This window comes from Actinia tenebrosa, unplaced genomic scaffold, assembly GCF_029948245.1.
Source record: "Actinia tenebrosa isolate PJP-AT-01 unplaced genomic scaffold, QUT_ActTen_1.0 PGA_scaffold16__25_contigs__length_10494907, whole genome shotgun sequence".
Taxonomy (NCBI): Eukaryota; Metazoa; Cnidaria; class Anthozoa; order Actiniaria; family Actiniidae; genus Actinia; species Actinia tenebrosa.
In genome coordinates this window covers 6,400,023-6,412,057 of record NW_028292576.1, presented here as the reverse complement: position 1 = coordinate 6,412,057, position 12,035 = coordinate 6,400,023, and the positions used below count along the sequence as shown (strand labels likewise).

At 33.7% G+C, this 12,035-nt stretch overlaps 1 protein-coding gene across 7 annotated transcripts in view; it reads left to right on the top strand.

Moving 5' to 3' along the window:
- Positions 1-12,035, top strand: part of LOC116305027 (galanin receptor 2a) — a 51,826-nt gene that overhangs the window by 9,783 nt on the left and 30,008 nt on the right. For 4 of the 7 annotated variants that reach the window (XM_031714850.2, XM_031714851.2, XM_031714848.2 and 1 more), the window contains one exon: positions 6,783-7,948. The exons of 1 other annotated variant lie outside the window; for it this stretch is intronic. In XM_031714850.2, coding sequence (XP_031570710.1) covers positions 6,795-7,823 — 1,029 coding nt within the window. In that variant the 5' untranslated portion in view covers positions 6,783-6,794 and the 3' untranslated portion in view covers positions 7,824-7,948. Of the gene's footprint in view, positions 1-2,162; positions 2,267-6,782; positions 7,949-12,035 lie in introns of those variants that run through there. 2 more of the 7 variants (XR_016120010.1, XR_016120011.1) reach the window with 1 other exon arrangement.

The following is a 12,035-nucleotide window of genomic DNA, read 5'->3' as shown; positions in this document are numbered from 1 at the left end:
ATTGCCTACACCTCATTTCTAACCATCTCACATTCACACTCAATGTAAAGCGCCTTTAATTATATCTACATAAAAAGGGCGCTATATAAATAATAAATCTTTATCATTATCATTCTCTCTCTATCTCTTGTTTTGTGTTGTTTGTTTGTTTGTTTGTTTTTTTAATTCAAATTTCTTTCACTTTCGTTTACCAACAATTAGGGTCGATAAGTGTCTTAAAATATCGAATTTCAAAATTTCATTTGAAAGTGTTTCTCTTGTCTTGAAGTTTGAACTTCTTTTCGTGATGCCATTTAATTGTTTTTTGGCTTAAAAATAGCAGAACGTTTGACTCTATTTTGATGAATTCAGAGTTTTTATCCATACTCCACATTTGGTGGTGGGGGGGAGGGGGGGGGGGAGGTGTGGGATGAAGGGGGTAATCTAAGCGTTTGTTGGCCTACTAATTCCCTCATGATCTATGTTGGGTTATATAAAGCGCCAATGGCAGATATCAGAACTATAATATTTCGCCTTCAAACGAATGTCGAGGCATTTGGGTCAATACATTTAATTGTTTAACGACTGACCCAAATGCATAAAATACATTGAAGTCAATAATAGAGTGTGATATCGATATATGTTATTGGCCAATGGCACAGTCTGTCTCAATCATTTTATAATAAATAACATTGTCTTTGATACACCACTGTACTTTTTATCAATGGATTCTATTTCTGTATAAAATACGAGAGTCCCCTTCCCCCCGTTTTTCATTTAAGACAGCAAAGGAAAGTAGACTCTGCTGGCAGAGAAATTTCTTTTTAAAAGCTTTTTCTTGCGTCACGTTATAGAGTTACAGAGGGTATTATTGTCTTAACTTGTAAAAAAAACACACCAAAGGGAAGCATGGGTGGCGTAGGCTAGGCTGGAACGCTTGCCTCTCACCTTTGCGACCGGAGTTTGATTTCTGGAATCGTTGTGATATTGTGATTTGAGTTTGGTGTTGATTTTCTCTCTTGCTTCGAGGGTCACTGAGGTGTTCCCTGGTTTTCCTTCCTCCGCGAAAACCAACTTCTAAATTTCAAGTCGATCTGAGATACCTGATATTCTCAACAGGGTTAGCCTCATATCCCATTTCGCACTCTAATGTGAAAATGTTTTTCTCAAAAGATGGACCGCCCGATTTTCGATAGCACTTCAAATTACAGTCGAACCTCTATTAAGCGGCACTCTATTAAGCGGTCACCCTCTATTCAACGGTCACTTACTAAAGTCCCGAATTTTCTCTCTCATGTATACTGTAAACTTGACCCCTATTAAGCGGTCACCTCTATTAAGCGGACGTGGTCACCATATCAACGTACCAATTTGTAAACTTGCATTGTATTTCACCTTTATTAAGCGGTCACCTACTGGTTACACATTGATGTATTATGACACCAAATACATAAAACATGTCAACATTCTCTTAACAGTTGTTTAGATAGCATAACTTCAATAACAGATGTTCGTATTCTACGTCACTGTATATAAAGCAAATCCGCAGCACTAGCCAGTTTGTTTCGGCCAATTTCCACTTCGCGCAATTCCATGGTCACGAAGAGCTGTCGCTAGCGCTTAGCAAAGTGAACGACATGTTTCATGAACTTAAGTTGTCTGCCCCTAAATTACAAACAACCATAACTGAGTTTTTTTCATAATACTGTACTGTAACTTAAACAAATCATGATTTTTTTATAGCAAGAACAAACCACTGTATTGTACGTACGTAGTCATGCAATGTTGTTCTACAGTTTGCGACGAAAAAAAATATTTTGAGTGAGCAATTTTGCACTTTATTGCTCTATTTTCTAGTGTTACTGTTTTCTAAGAATAAAATGTACATTTCGTGATCAATTATGCACTCTTTTGTTAATTTTCTACAAAATGTGGCCTAAATAAGTAAAACCTCTATCAAGCGGTCAACCTCTATTAAGCGGTCACTTGGCTAAGTCCCGTGGGTGACCGCTTAATAGAGGTTCGACTGTATACATTTATCTAATACAAAAGGAACTAGCACTATGGCTAATGATTTGACTTTAAAGATAAGTACTTTCTTGATTGCGTGTGAAACTAATTTCTTTTAGTGAAGGATCCCTTAGCTTGTTTTGATCCTAATTTTTTTTTTTTTTTTTTTGCAGAATAAATTTGACAGAATAAAAAAAAAAGGTTTAAAAGGTTTTAGAAGTTTCGCGGGCAAAAATTTAATTCTGATTCCAAACTCTTTAAAGAAGAAAGAAGAAGGAAAGCCATTAATTTTTCTAGTCTTTAGTAGTTTTATAACCAAAACTCAAAAGTATTGGGAAAAAATAAAATGCCTTCAATGTTAAGAAAAGGTTTCTGGAGTATTCTGTCTAATTTCAGTTCCAGCATGGTGAGAATAACAATTTATATAGTCATATTAAACATACATGTTCAAAAAATGATCAAAGCAGAGGACCGACGTTTATAAATATTTTGTGTGTGTGCGTGTGTATATATATATATATACACTTGATTACAAAAAGGTTGTAGTATACATTTATACATATATCTAATGAGATGCAAGATATCAAATGAGGTGCAGAACGTAAAAAAGTAACTTATTTGGTCTTATTTATCTTCTATTGTATCAGAGACATAAGTATTGCACAAAGTCAAGTTAAAAAAGTATTTTTTACATGATGTAGTGGCTAAGCAATCGTATTTAAGCATGTTTTACGTTCTGCATCTCATTTGATATCTTGCATCTCATTAGGTATCTGTACAAATGTATACTACAACCTTTCTGCGATCAAGTGTATATATATATATATATATATATATATATATATAACGTTTTCATAAAGGTTAAATACAAATATTTCGATGAAATATAATCATAGTGTATATTGTGAGCATTAATACTAGATATTTGGCTAATATTTGGTTGATCAGGTAGGATTGTTCGGTATTTATTTGAAATATATAAGTGGAATACGAAATGAAGAGAGCGAAGGGAAATGAAATAAAATGAAATATAAGTGTTGCGCTCGATTTTAAGTGATTTTTTTGCTGGAGTCTTTGTTCTTCGATTGCCTTGATTCCCTCAGTTAATGAACGGTCCATGGGTCGTAATCAATGTTGTTGGTAAAGTTCCCCTCTGTGTTTAATATTAATATTAGTTACTCAAAAATATAAATAATCTAGGAGGTATCTAGTTCATTTGGGGTACTAAACTCCTCTTTAAATCATTAATTATAAACAATAGAAATATAGAACTACCTAGATTTTAGTCCATACAACACGCCTTTCCAGACACCTCCTTATAGAGCCCTATTTCTTTGTTTCAGCTCTTTAGACCTCTTTATTCCAGACTCTTGCTCTGTTCCTCTGTTTCAGTTACCAGAAGACCTCTACTAATACGAACACCTCTTTATTCCAGACTCTTGCTCTGTTTCTCTGTTTCAGTTACCAGAAGACCTCTACTAATACGAACACCTCTTTATTCCAGACTCTTGCTCTGTTTCTCTGTTTCAGTTATAAGAAGATCTCTACTAATACGAACACCTCTTTATTCCAGACTCTTGCTCTGTTTCTCTGTTTTAGTTACCAGAAGACCTCTACTAATACGAACACCTCTTTATTCCAGACTCTTGCTCTGTTTCTCTGTTTCAGTTACCAGAAGACCTCTACTCCTTCGATCTCTTTTCATTCTTTCAGTCATGAACAGACCTCTATAATACGAACACCTCAGTCTTTATTTTAGACGCCTCATTCGAGTCTGTCTGCACTATAAACAGACCTCTATAATAATACTTCGTATTCCTTTGGTCCCAGGTGCAAAATTCACTCATAAACAGACCTTAATGATATGGACACCCTTCCAATTCAGACACTTAAATGGCTATGTATTCTTGCTGTTCATGTATAAAAGAATCCGATATGTTGAGTGTATATGGACTAGAATTATGTGGCATGAGAGGATGGATGCATGGGATGGCTGAAGGGAACTGCTGGTTGTTTGGATGGATGGATGTGGATGAGAGGATGGATGCAATGGATGGATTACACGGATGGATAGATGAAAGGATAGAACGATAAATGGAACGCCGAGCGTATCGTAGAACAGATCCGTGAGCGCCTTGAATGGATGAATAAAGTGAACAAATAAAATTAACGAATCAGGATATAAAGAGATGTGATGTATGACAAAATGCATGTTTAAAGATGACCAAATGGAATGAATGGAATTGGAAATGCATAATGGGGTGGAATGGTACACGTTTGCGTTCATGAACCAGGAGGTACGGTATTAAGCAGAAGGGTGATTATAAAAGAGCAAAATGGATGGATGGAGAGAGGAAGGAATGGTAGGAGGGTGGGATTGATGCATGCATGCATGGAAGGAAGGAAGGAATGAAGGATGGATAGATGGATGGATGGATGGATGGATGGATGGATGGATGGATGGATGGATGGATGGATGGAAGGAAGGAATAAAGGAAGGAAGGATGGACGGATAGATGAAAAAATAGATAGACAATGACGGACTTGGGAATGCATAATGGGAGAGTTAGTTACATGTATGCATTCATGAACCAGGAGGTATGCACCAAGCATGCATGAAACAGGAACGTGATAACAAATCAACCGAAAATAATCTTCTCGTGTTTGTTCAATTTCCACTTGGATAAGCAAGCATGAGTCACAGCGGTGTTTCCGAAATCTATATCTTGAAAATTAGATTTCCAATCATCAAAAAACTACATCTCTTTCTAGATACATATTAGCTTTCACGGGGTAATATTATTCATTAATAACGTTGTTTTGTTGCTAATGACGTAAATGAAATATTGCATTAACATGAACGATTTTTCCATAGCAGGAACTCCGACTCTCATGCTCATTTTCGTTCACAAGCGCAAAACGGAATTTCCATAGCTTTATTTAACCCTCCTTGTTATTCGGCCTGCGCAATCAGTTAGGTTTTCAATTCCAGAAAGAAAAAATAAATGAATAAACTGGCATGGTTATTCGGCTTTGAAAGTTTCATTAAGTAACAAGCGCAAAATTAACGGAAATAGACTTCTGTAGCAAAGCACTGGGGAAAAAAATCAAATCAAATATTTAAGATTAAAAGTTACCCTCAGTCTGTGTAATATATTTAATTTTGCCTTTAAGTAGAAGGAGTAAAGGTAATGTATTTATTGTGGACCGGTTTGAAAATCGGCTTTCTTTAGTGCTAAAAGCACTTAAAGCTACATGTTTTTTTTTCTCTTCGAAGTGTAATGCTTTGCGAGCTCAGGTTGATTATTTTTAGACGATTTTTGTTACAGCGAGAAAAATATTCACATAAACTAAATCCTTCCTTGAGTGCCAAAGAAGGTAGTACTGTAAACAAAAACATCTAAGTACCTAAAGAAAAAGCAACAACGACGATAAAACCATAGAACAATTGCATTCGAATGCTTGGGTAACATGATAGTTTGTATTAGATAGATTAGTTTGATGCTGGTAAGAAGCACAGAAAAAGCAATATCAAATCAAGGTTAATAAATATCTGCCGTTTCCAATTTTACAAACTGGATTAGTTAGTTCATTTAGAAAGAAGAGAAAATATAAGGCGAAAAATTGTAATCATAATAATCAAAACCTTGTCGCGGTAAGGTAAAGTTTAATTTGAGAATTTTGCGGTCGGCTCAAAGACCGCTATTCCAAAAAAATTTGATTCTCTTGATGTGGTGGAAGTTGTATGTTTGAAGAGATTCCGGTAATCTGGATAGAAAATACTAAGAAGATGTCCATAAAATGATGATATTCGAAAAGGAAGAAAAATACAAAAAAGAAAAGGAAAGAAAGAAAAAGAAACGAAAATATAACATAAAAATATAACATAAAAAGAAGAAAGAATAAAAAGAAAGGGAAAAGAAAAGGGATCAGAATAAAACTGAACGAACGAAAAATAAATAAAAAATAGGTAAAAGAAAGAAATATAGAAAAAAGAAAGAATGAAAAAAAAAAATAGAAAAATAGAACGAAAAAAATTGAAAACACAAATAAAACAGAAAAAAAACCCAGAACAAATAGGAACGAAAGGAGAAGAAAAAAAGAACGACAAAGAATGAAAGAAAGAAAGAAAAAGAAAAAGAAAGAAAAAATAGTATAATAAAAATAAATAAAAAAAAAAAAAAAAAGAAGAAGAAGAAGAAAAAAAAACTTGACATATTTTTATCTTGAGATGACATATTTTATCTTGAGAAATGAATGCCAGCACAAACAAGACATATAATTGTTTACAACAGGAAAGGTTAGCGGAAAGGCTATTAATTTAAAAGTACACCACATCAATAAAAGTAATGCAAACCGAGTAAGCGCTAGGCCTTTTTAAATTTACCATAAGTTAAATTGTATGTTGTTGTTGAAAACCAACAAGCTGTTAGTCATTATGAGCTGTCTTTGTAATATATGGAACGTGACATTTTTTTCTGGAAATATTTTCGCTAACAAGCAAGGATTTGTATTTCCATTGCGATAAATTTCGATTAGGAACTTAATCTAAATAAAGTGTGTTATGTTTGCTAATATCCTTCATTAACATCGTACATATACACAAATCAAGTGCACTGAGGAAATTGCTTCTTCATTGACATATCAATTCTCAGATTACTGTCTAGTACCCGCGTCCCTGATTGGTGGAGATTCCTATATAATACCCTGCTATTCAAATCCAAAGCCCTATTCGTGAGACAATTGAAACTTCAGGTCGTTTATGCCACTTTTTGTGAATTTTGTTCCTGCAGGAAGAAAACGAAATGAATGACTCCAGAGGCAATGACACTGAAGAAGGCTGCATTTCAGTGAAATGCATTTTTTCTCTAGCTGAAAGGTCAGCAATCATTAGCGCCTTTTCTCTACTGTTCCTGGCATCTCTTCTTGGCAACATCCTGATCTTGTTTCTTCTAAAGAGAGACAATCAGCTACGTTCCAAGACAAGTGCATCCCATATCAGCCTTGCAATTGCAGATCTTCTATTGACGATATTCTGTCTTCCATTCATGCTGACAGATTTGTACATCGCAGATGAATGGATTTTTGGGGCTGCCTTTTGCAAGATTATAACATTTGTCCAGATTTTGTCTTCCACATCCTCCATCCTCAATCTCCTCATTGTGACATTTGAGTGCTTTGCTGCAGTGTGCTTTCCATTTTACCTCAGACTTTTGAAACGAAAGCGAGTTATCTTGATCGTTTCCTGTGCTGTGGCGTGGACGATAGCAGCTATCGAGGGTATCGCTTATGTCCAGTATAAAGAATACGTTGTCTATGAAGGCACTCCCTTCTGCATGGAAAATTGGCCTAGCACTGAAGTGAAGAATACTTTCATTTACACAAATGTAATTCTCCTTTCCATCTTTCCTATTTGTGTAATTACGATCCTTAACATGTTTTCCATCGCTAGGCTTTGTCAGGCCAAAAACTGGGAGCTCCAATCTAACCGGAGATCCGCCAAAACATCCTACACTCGTATTGCTACAAAAAAGATCATCATAATTTCGCTGATTTTCATCGTTTGCCGAACACCTCATCAACTGTTTGGCCTACCAATAATCCATGATATAATAATACTCAATAGCAGCACGTCCAAAATGTACCTAACGATACATGCAATAATCTATGTATTGTACTTCTTCAGCGCTTCCACGCATCCCGTGGTCTTCAGTCTAATGTCATCTTATTACAAGGATGCACTTCGGAGACAATGGGCTTTCATCACGCGAAAAACTCAAAAGAGCAGCATTAGGGGAGTTCCAAGCACTAAAATAAACGATACTTGTCTCTAGACAAATTACGTGCTGAACTTAAACATGATGCTTAATCTTGATGTGAATAAGCCTTTTCATAGTTTAAGAATCGATTCCACTGCGCATGCGATTTTATCCCGAATTTCTCACCTTCTTTTGTCTAAACCTTCTTTTGTTCTTAATTAAACAAAAGAAGGTGAGAAATTCGGGATAAAATCGCATGCGCAGTGGAATCGATTCTTAAACTATGAAAAGGCTTATAGAAATCCTGATACCTTACAGAGCTATAAAAATGCTTACGATAGGCTTTTAGGTTGTGCGAAGCTCAAAAAAGGAGCTGAAACGATATATATGTATATCTAAACAACTCGCACAATGTACTGACACCTGATGCGAAGAAACTAACTAATTGAACTAACAGGGCTGTTAGTAAATGGATAGGCTTGCATAACGCCAAAAAAAAAAAAAAAAAAAAAAGCAAACTGATAAGCTTTAGAGGAAGGTATTCCTGAACAGAGAAAAAATACCATGTTAATAATTTATTTACTGTACTGACACTTGACGCGAAGAAAAATAAGTGATAACTGGCATGACATAGCTATAAAACTGTAGTAAATGCATGGGCCCGCATCAAGCAAATTTAATCAAAACTGAGGAGTTTAGAAGAAGGTTCTCCAACAGAGAAATCCTTACTTACATGTTAACAATTCACGTACTAAACTGACACTTGTAAAAAAAAATCCTTACGCCTGACATAGCTATAAAAATTGTTTTTTTTTTTTATTACGATAGGCTTTCATCATCATGGTAAAAACTCAAACAGCTGCTTTAGGGTGTTTTAAACAGAGAAAAGGATATTTATCTAAACGAGTTGTGCGAAGAAAAATCACTTATAAATGATAGAGTTATAAAATGTATATATATAACATTAAAAGTTTCTCAGCTAATCAATAAATAAGTTAATAATTTGGTAAACTAAAGCCTAAAGCTAATCAGTGGCTTGATTGTACTTTAGAAAGACGTGAGGTTCGACTGAACCAAATATTGCGTGGGACTAATTTGTTAACTCTGGTTTGTAGTGGCTTGATTATAATTTTTAGTGAGAGAAACAAAGACAATGTGAGGTTGGACAATAAACAAATAATATGTGGGACTAATTTGTTAACTCTGGTTCATAATGGCTTGATTATATTTTTAGTGAGAAAAACCATAAACAGAGACAACTTGAGGTTGGAAAATAAACAAATAATATGTAAGACTAATTTGTTAACTCTGGTTGAAGTTGTATTTTTAGAAAGACGTGAGGTTTGACTAAACCAAATATTTTGTGTGAGACTATTTTGATCACTCTGGTTTGTTATGACTTGATTTTTTCTGTTTCGGAGAGAATCAAAGAAAACGCAAGGTTCGACTTTAAACCAAAATTAAATGGTAATGGCTTGATCAGGTCGATCGCATCAGTTTAGTGCGGGGAGAATCACTGATAGACAACGTAAGTTCGACTAAACCAAATATTTTGTGTGAGACCATTTTGTTTACACTGGTTTGTAATGGATTGATTGGTTACAATATATACAGTACATATACTCAATTATATTTAATCATGTTTATACCTAAACTTCTGGGGAGGGGGAATAATAAAACAAAACATCCGCTGTTAAATTACATAATCAAAAATGAAAATAAAATCAATATTGAATAAAAATAAAAACAAAATCAAGTGAAGTTGATGATGGGGCCAATTGAGAAAAATAGAATTAACTCTCCTAACGAAACTGTTTTTTTTTTTTTTTTAAAGTTTCGATTGGAATATCAAGGAAAATAGTGGCTATTTAACCATCAGCCGATTATTATATGTTACAGTGCAACTACACCAACCAAGCCCATCGAGACAAATTTTCATATAATTTTGCCAATCACGATTATTAATAGAATCTGTACAAATTTTCAAAAATTTTCCCTTTAAAAACGTATGTTTTACTTTACATACATGTGTGTGAATGATTAGGAGTAAACTAGAAACATCTTCAACTCCACTAAGAATTCGTCGGGATTCTGTTATTCAGCGTCACAAATGCGAAGTGTGTTTAGAATTTGTTTGGGTGGCCTTGGTTAATGGAGTCCGCGCATTGTTTTGAAGTGTCAGCCGAATTGAACCGCATTGGAAGATTTTCGTCCATGCAAGTGGTATATACCGCTAAAAGCTTCTAAACTCGAATTCAGGGCCTGGATCACAGTTTATCCAAAAACAAAGTTCCTAATGGAAAATATTAATCATTTTTTCATTAGGAAAGCGGCATATTTTGTTAACTATCTTATATAGGACTATATAACCCATTTCAAAGGAAATTAGAAAAGCCCACTTGAATATAATGGATTTCTCTTAGTTATTTTGCTTTTCATTTGACATGCGCTTGACTACATTGTATTTTTTAAAAACTGAGATTGGTTGATATTAACTAAAGTTAATACTAGGAAAAGAAACGTGCAAAATAGTACTCCTATGTAAAATTGATTGAGGAAAGATCCAAAATCGTGCTTAAAATAGATTATTTAGTCATGAATGACATAAAGAGAGTTCTCCATGAGATTTTTTAATGCTTGTTGGTTTATTAGATAAATGCCTGCTAAAAGAGAAAAATAATTCTTTAAACTGTATCTTTTTTTCGTTGAAATCTAAAACTAATTTTCCTAAATAAAAAAGAGGATTAAAAGAGAAGTAAGTTTGAGTAGGTTGTGTAAAAAAGTGTCTATCTGCTGAAATTTGCTTTATTAAACAAATCCCTGGTAAAAGAGAAAAATAATTCTTTAAATTGTCTCTTTTTTCGTTGAAATCCAAAACTAATAAGCAAACTAATTTTCCTAAATAAAAAAGAGGATTAAAAGAGAAGTAAGTTTGAGTAGATTGTGTAAAAAAGTGTCTATCTGCTGAAATTTCATTGTTCATCAGTTTATAAATTTATCACATAAAGTAACAAATTTTCTACTTCATCGAATTTTGTTCCTTTTCAGTATTTTTATTATTATTATTATTGTTATCATTATTATTATCATTATTATCATTATTAGTTATTATTACTACTGTTATTATTATTATCATTATTATTATTATTACTACTATTATTATTATTATTATCATTATTATTATTATTATTATTATTATTATTTTGTTTGCTTATTAAACTTTCTCATCTTGAAAAGATTCATTTAAACATTTCCCCTTTTTTTAAATGATATTTTTGTTTTCAATTTGCCATACCCCTCCTTCTTTTTTCCTGGCTCTCCATTCAAACGAAATCCTCGAAAGTTATTTTTTTGTCCCTATGTTTTTTACTTCCCTCCGTTTCTCTATTATCTTTTTTCAGTGAATGTGTGAGGGGATATTAACACATGTATTTTGTTTCATTGCATTTTTCCAAATTATTATATTCTGTAGAAATATTATCTATTATCTCTTTATAAGCCAGTAAAATGTTAAACGTAAAGTAAAGTAAATATTAACGTTTTCGTTTATTCTGCGACATATGCAGTTTAGTTTTGAGGAAAAGAGCTCAGAAATTAAACTAAAAGGAAATAAATATTTTATTCTGTTACATGCAGTTTAATTTTGAGGGAAAAAAGTAATTCTTGAGGTAAACGGTAATAAGATTCCAAAAAGTCTAATCCTGGATCATTGGCTGTTAAATTTAATTAGATCTAGTTTTCGTCTTCCGCCCCCAAAACACAAGTGATTAAGTAAGGTTTAAGTATACTTAATAACATCAAGAAAGGATAGATAGATGTATCAGATATGCAATTTTGAAATTTAGAAATATTCTGAAAAATATAAGGGACTTCAAAGTTTGTTTTTCGTTTTTGTTTTTTAAATCGCGATAGCTATTTAAACTAGGATTATGCAATCGTTCGTTTCACCGTCGTCGTCGTCGTCGTCGTAAGTTGTCATATGAAAATGCAAAAACTACTAATAATTCTGATGACGATGAAGATGTTGATGACGGATGATAATGATGATGATGATAAGGAGGGGGCGCACCTTTTGCCTGCAAACTCAAACACCGATAATGCAGTAGATATCAGCTCATTTAGGGAGGGAGGGAGTGGGGTGGTTGCGCTTCCTTGCACCCCAGTGAGGACTACCGGTCTTGTTGTTAGCTATTATTAATTGCTACATCGGAAAACAAGGACATATCTTTTCTATTTTATTGGTAAAATATATTTTAACAGAAATTTAAAACTTTTTACTATGAATTA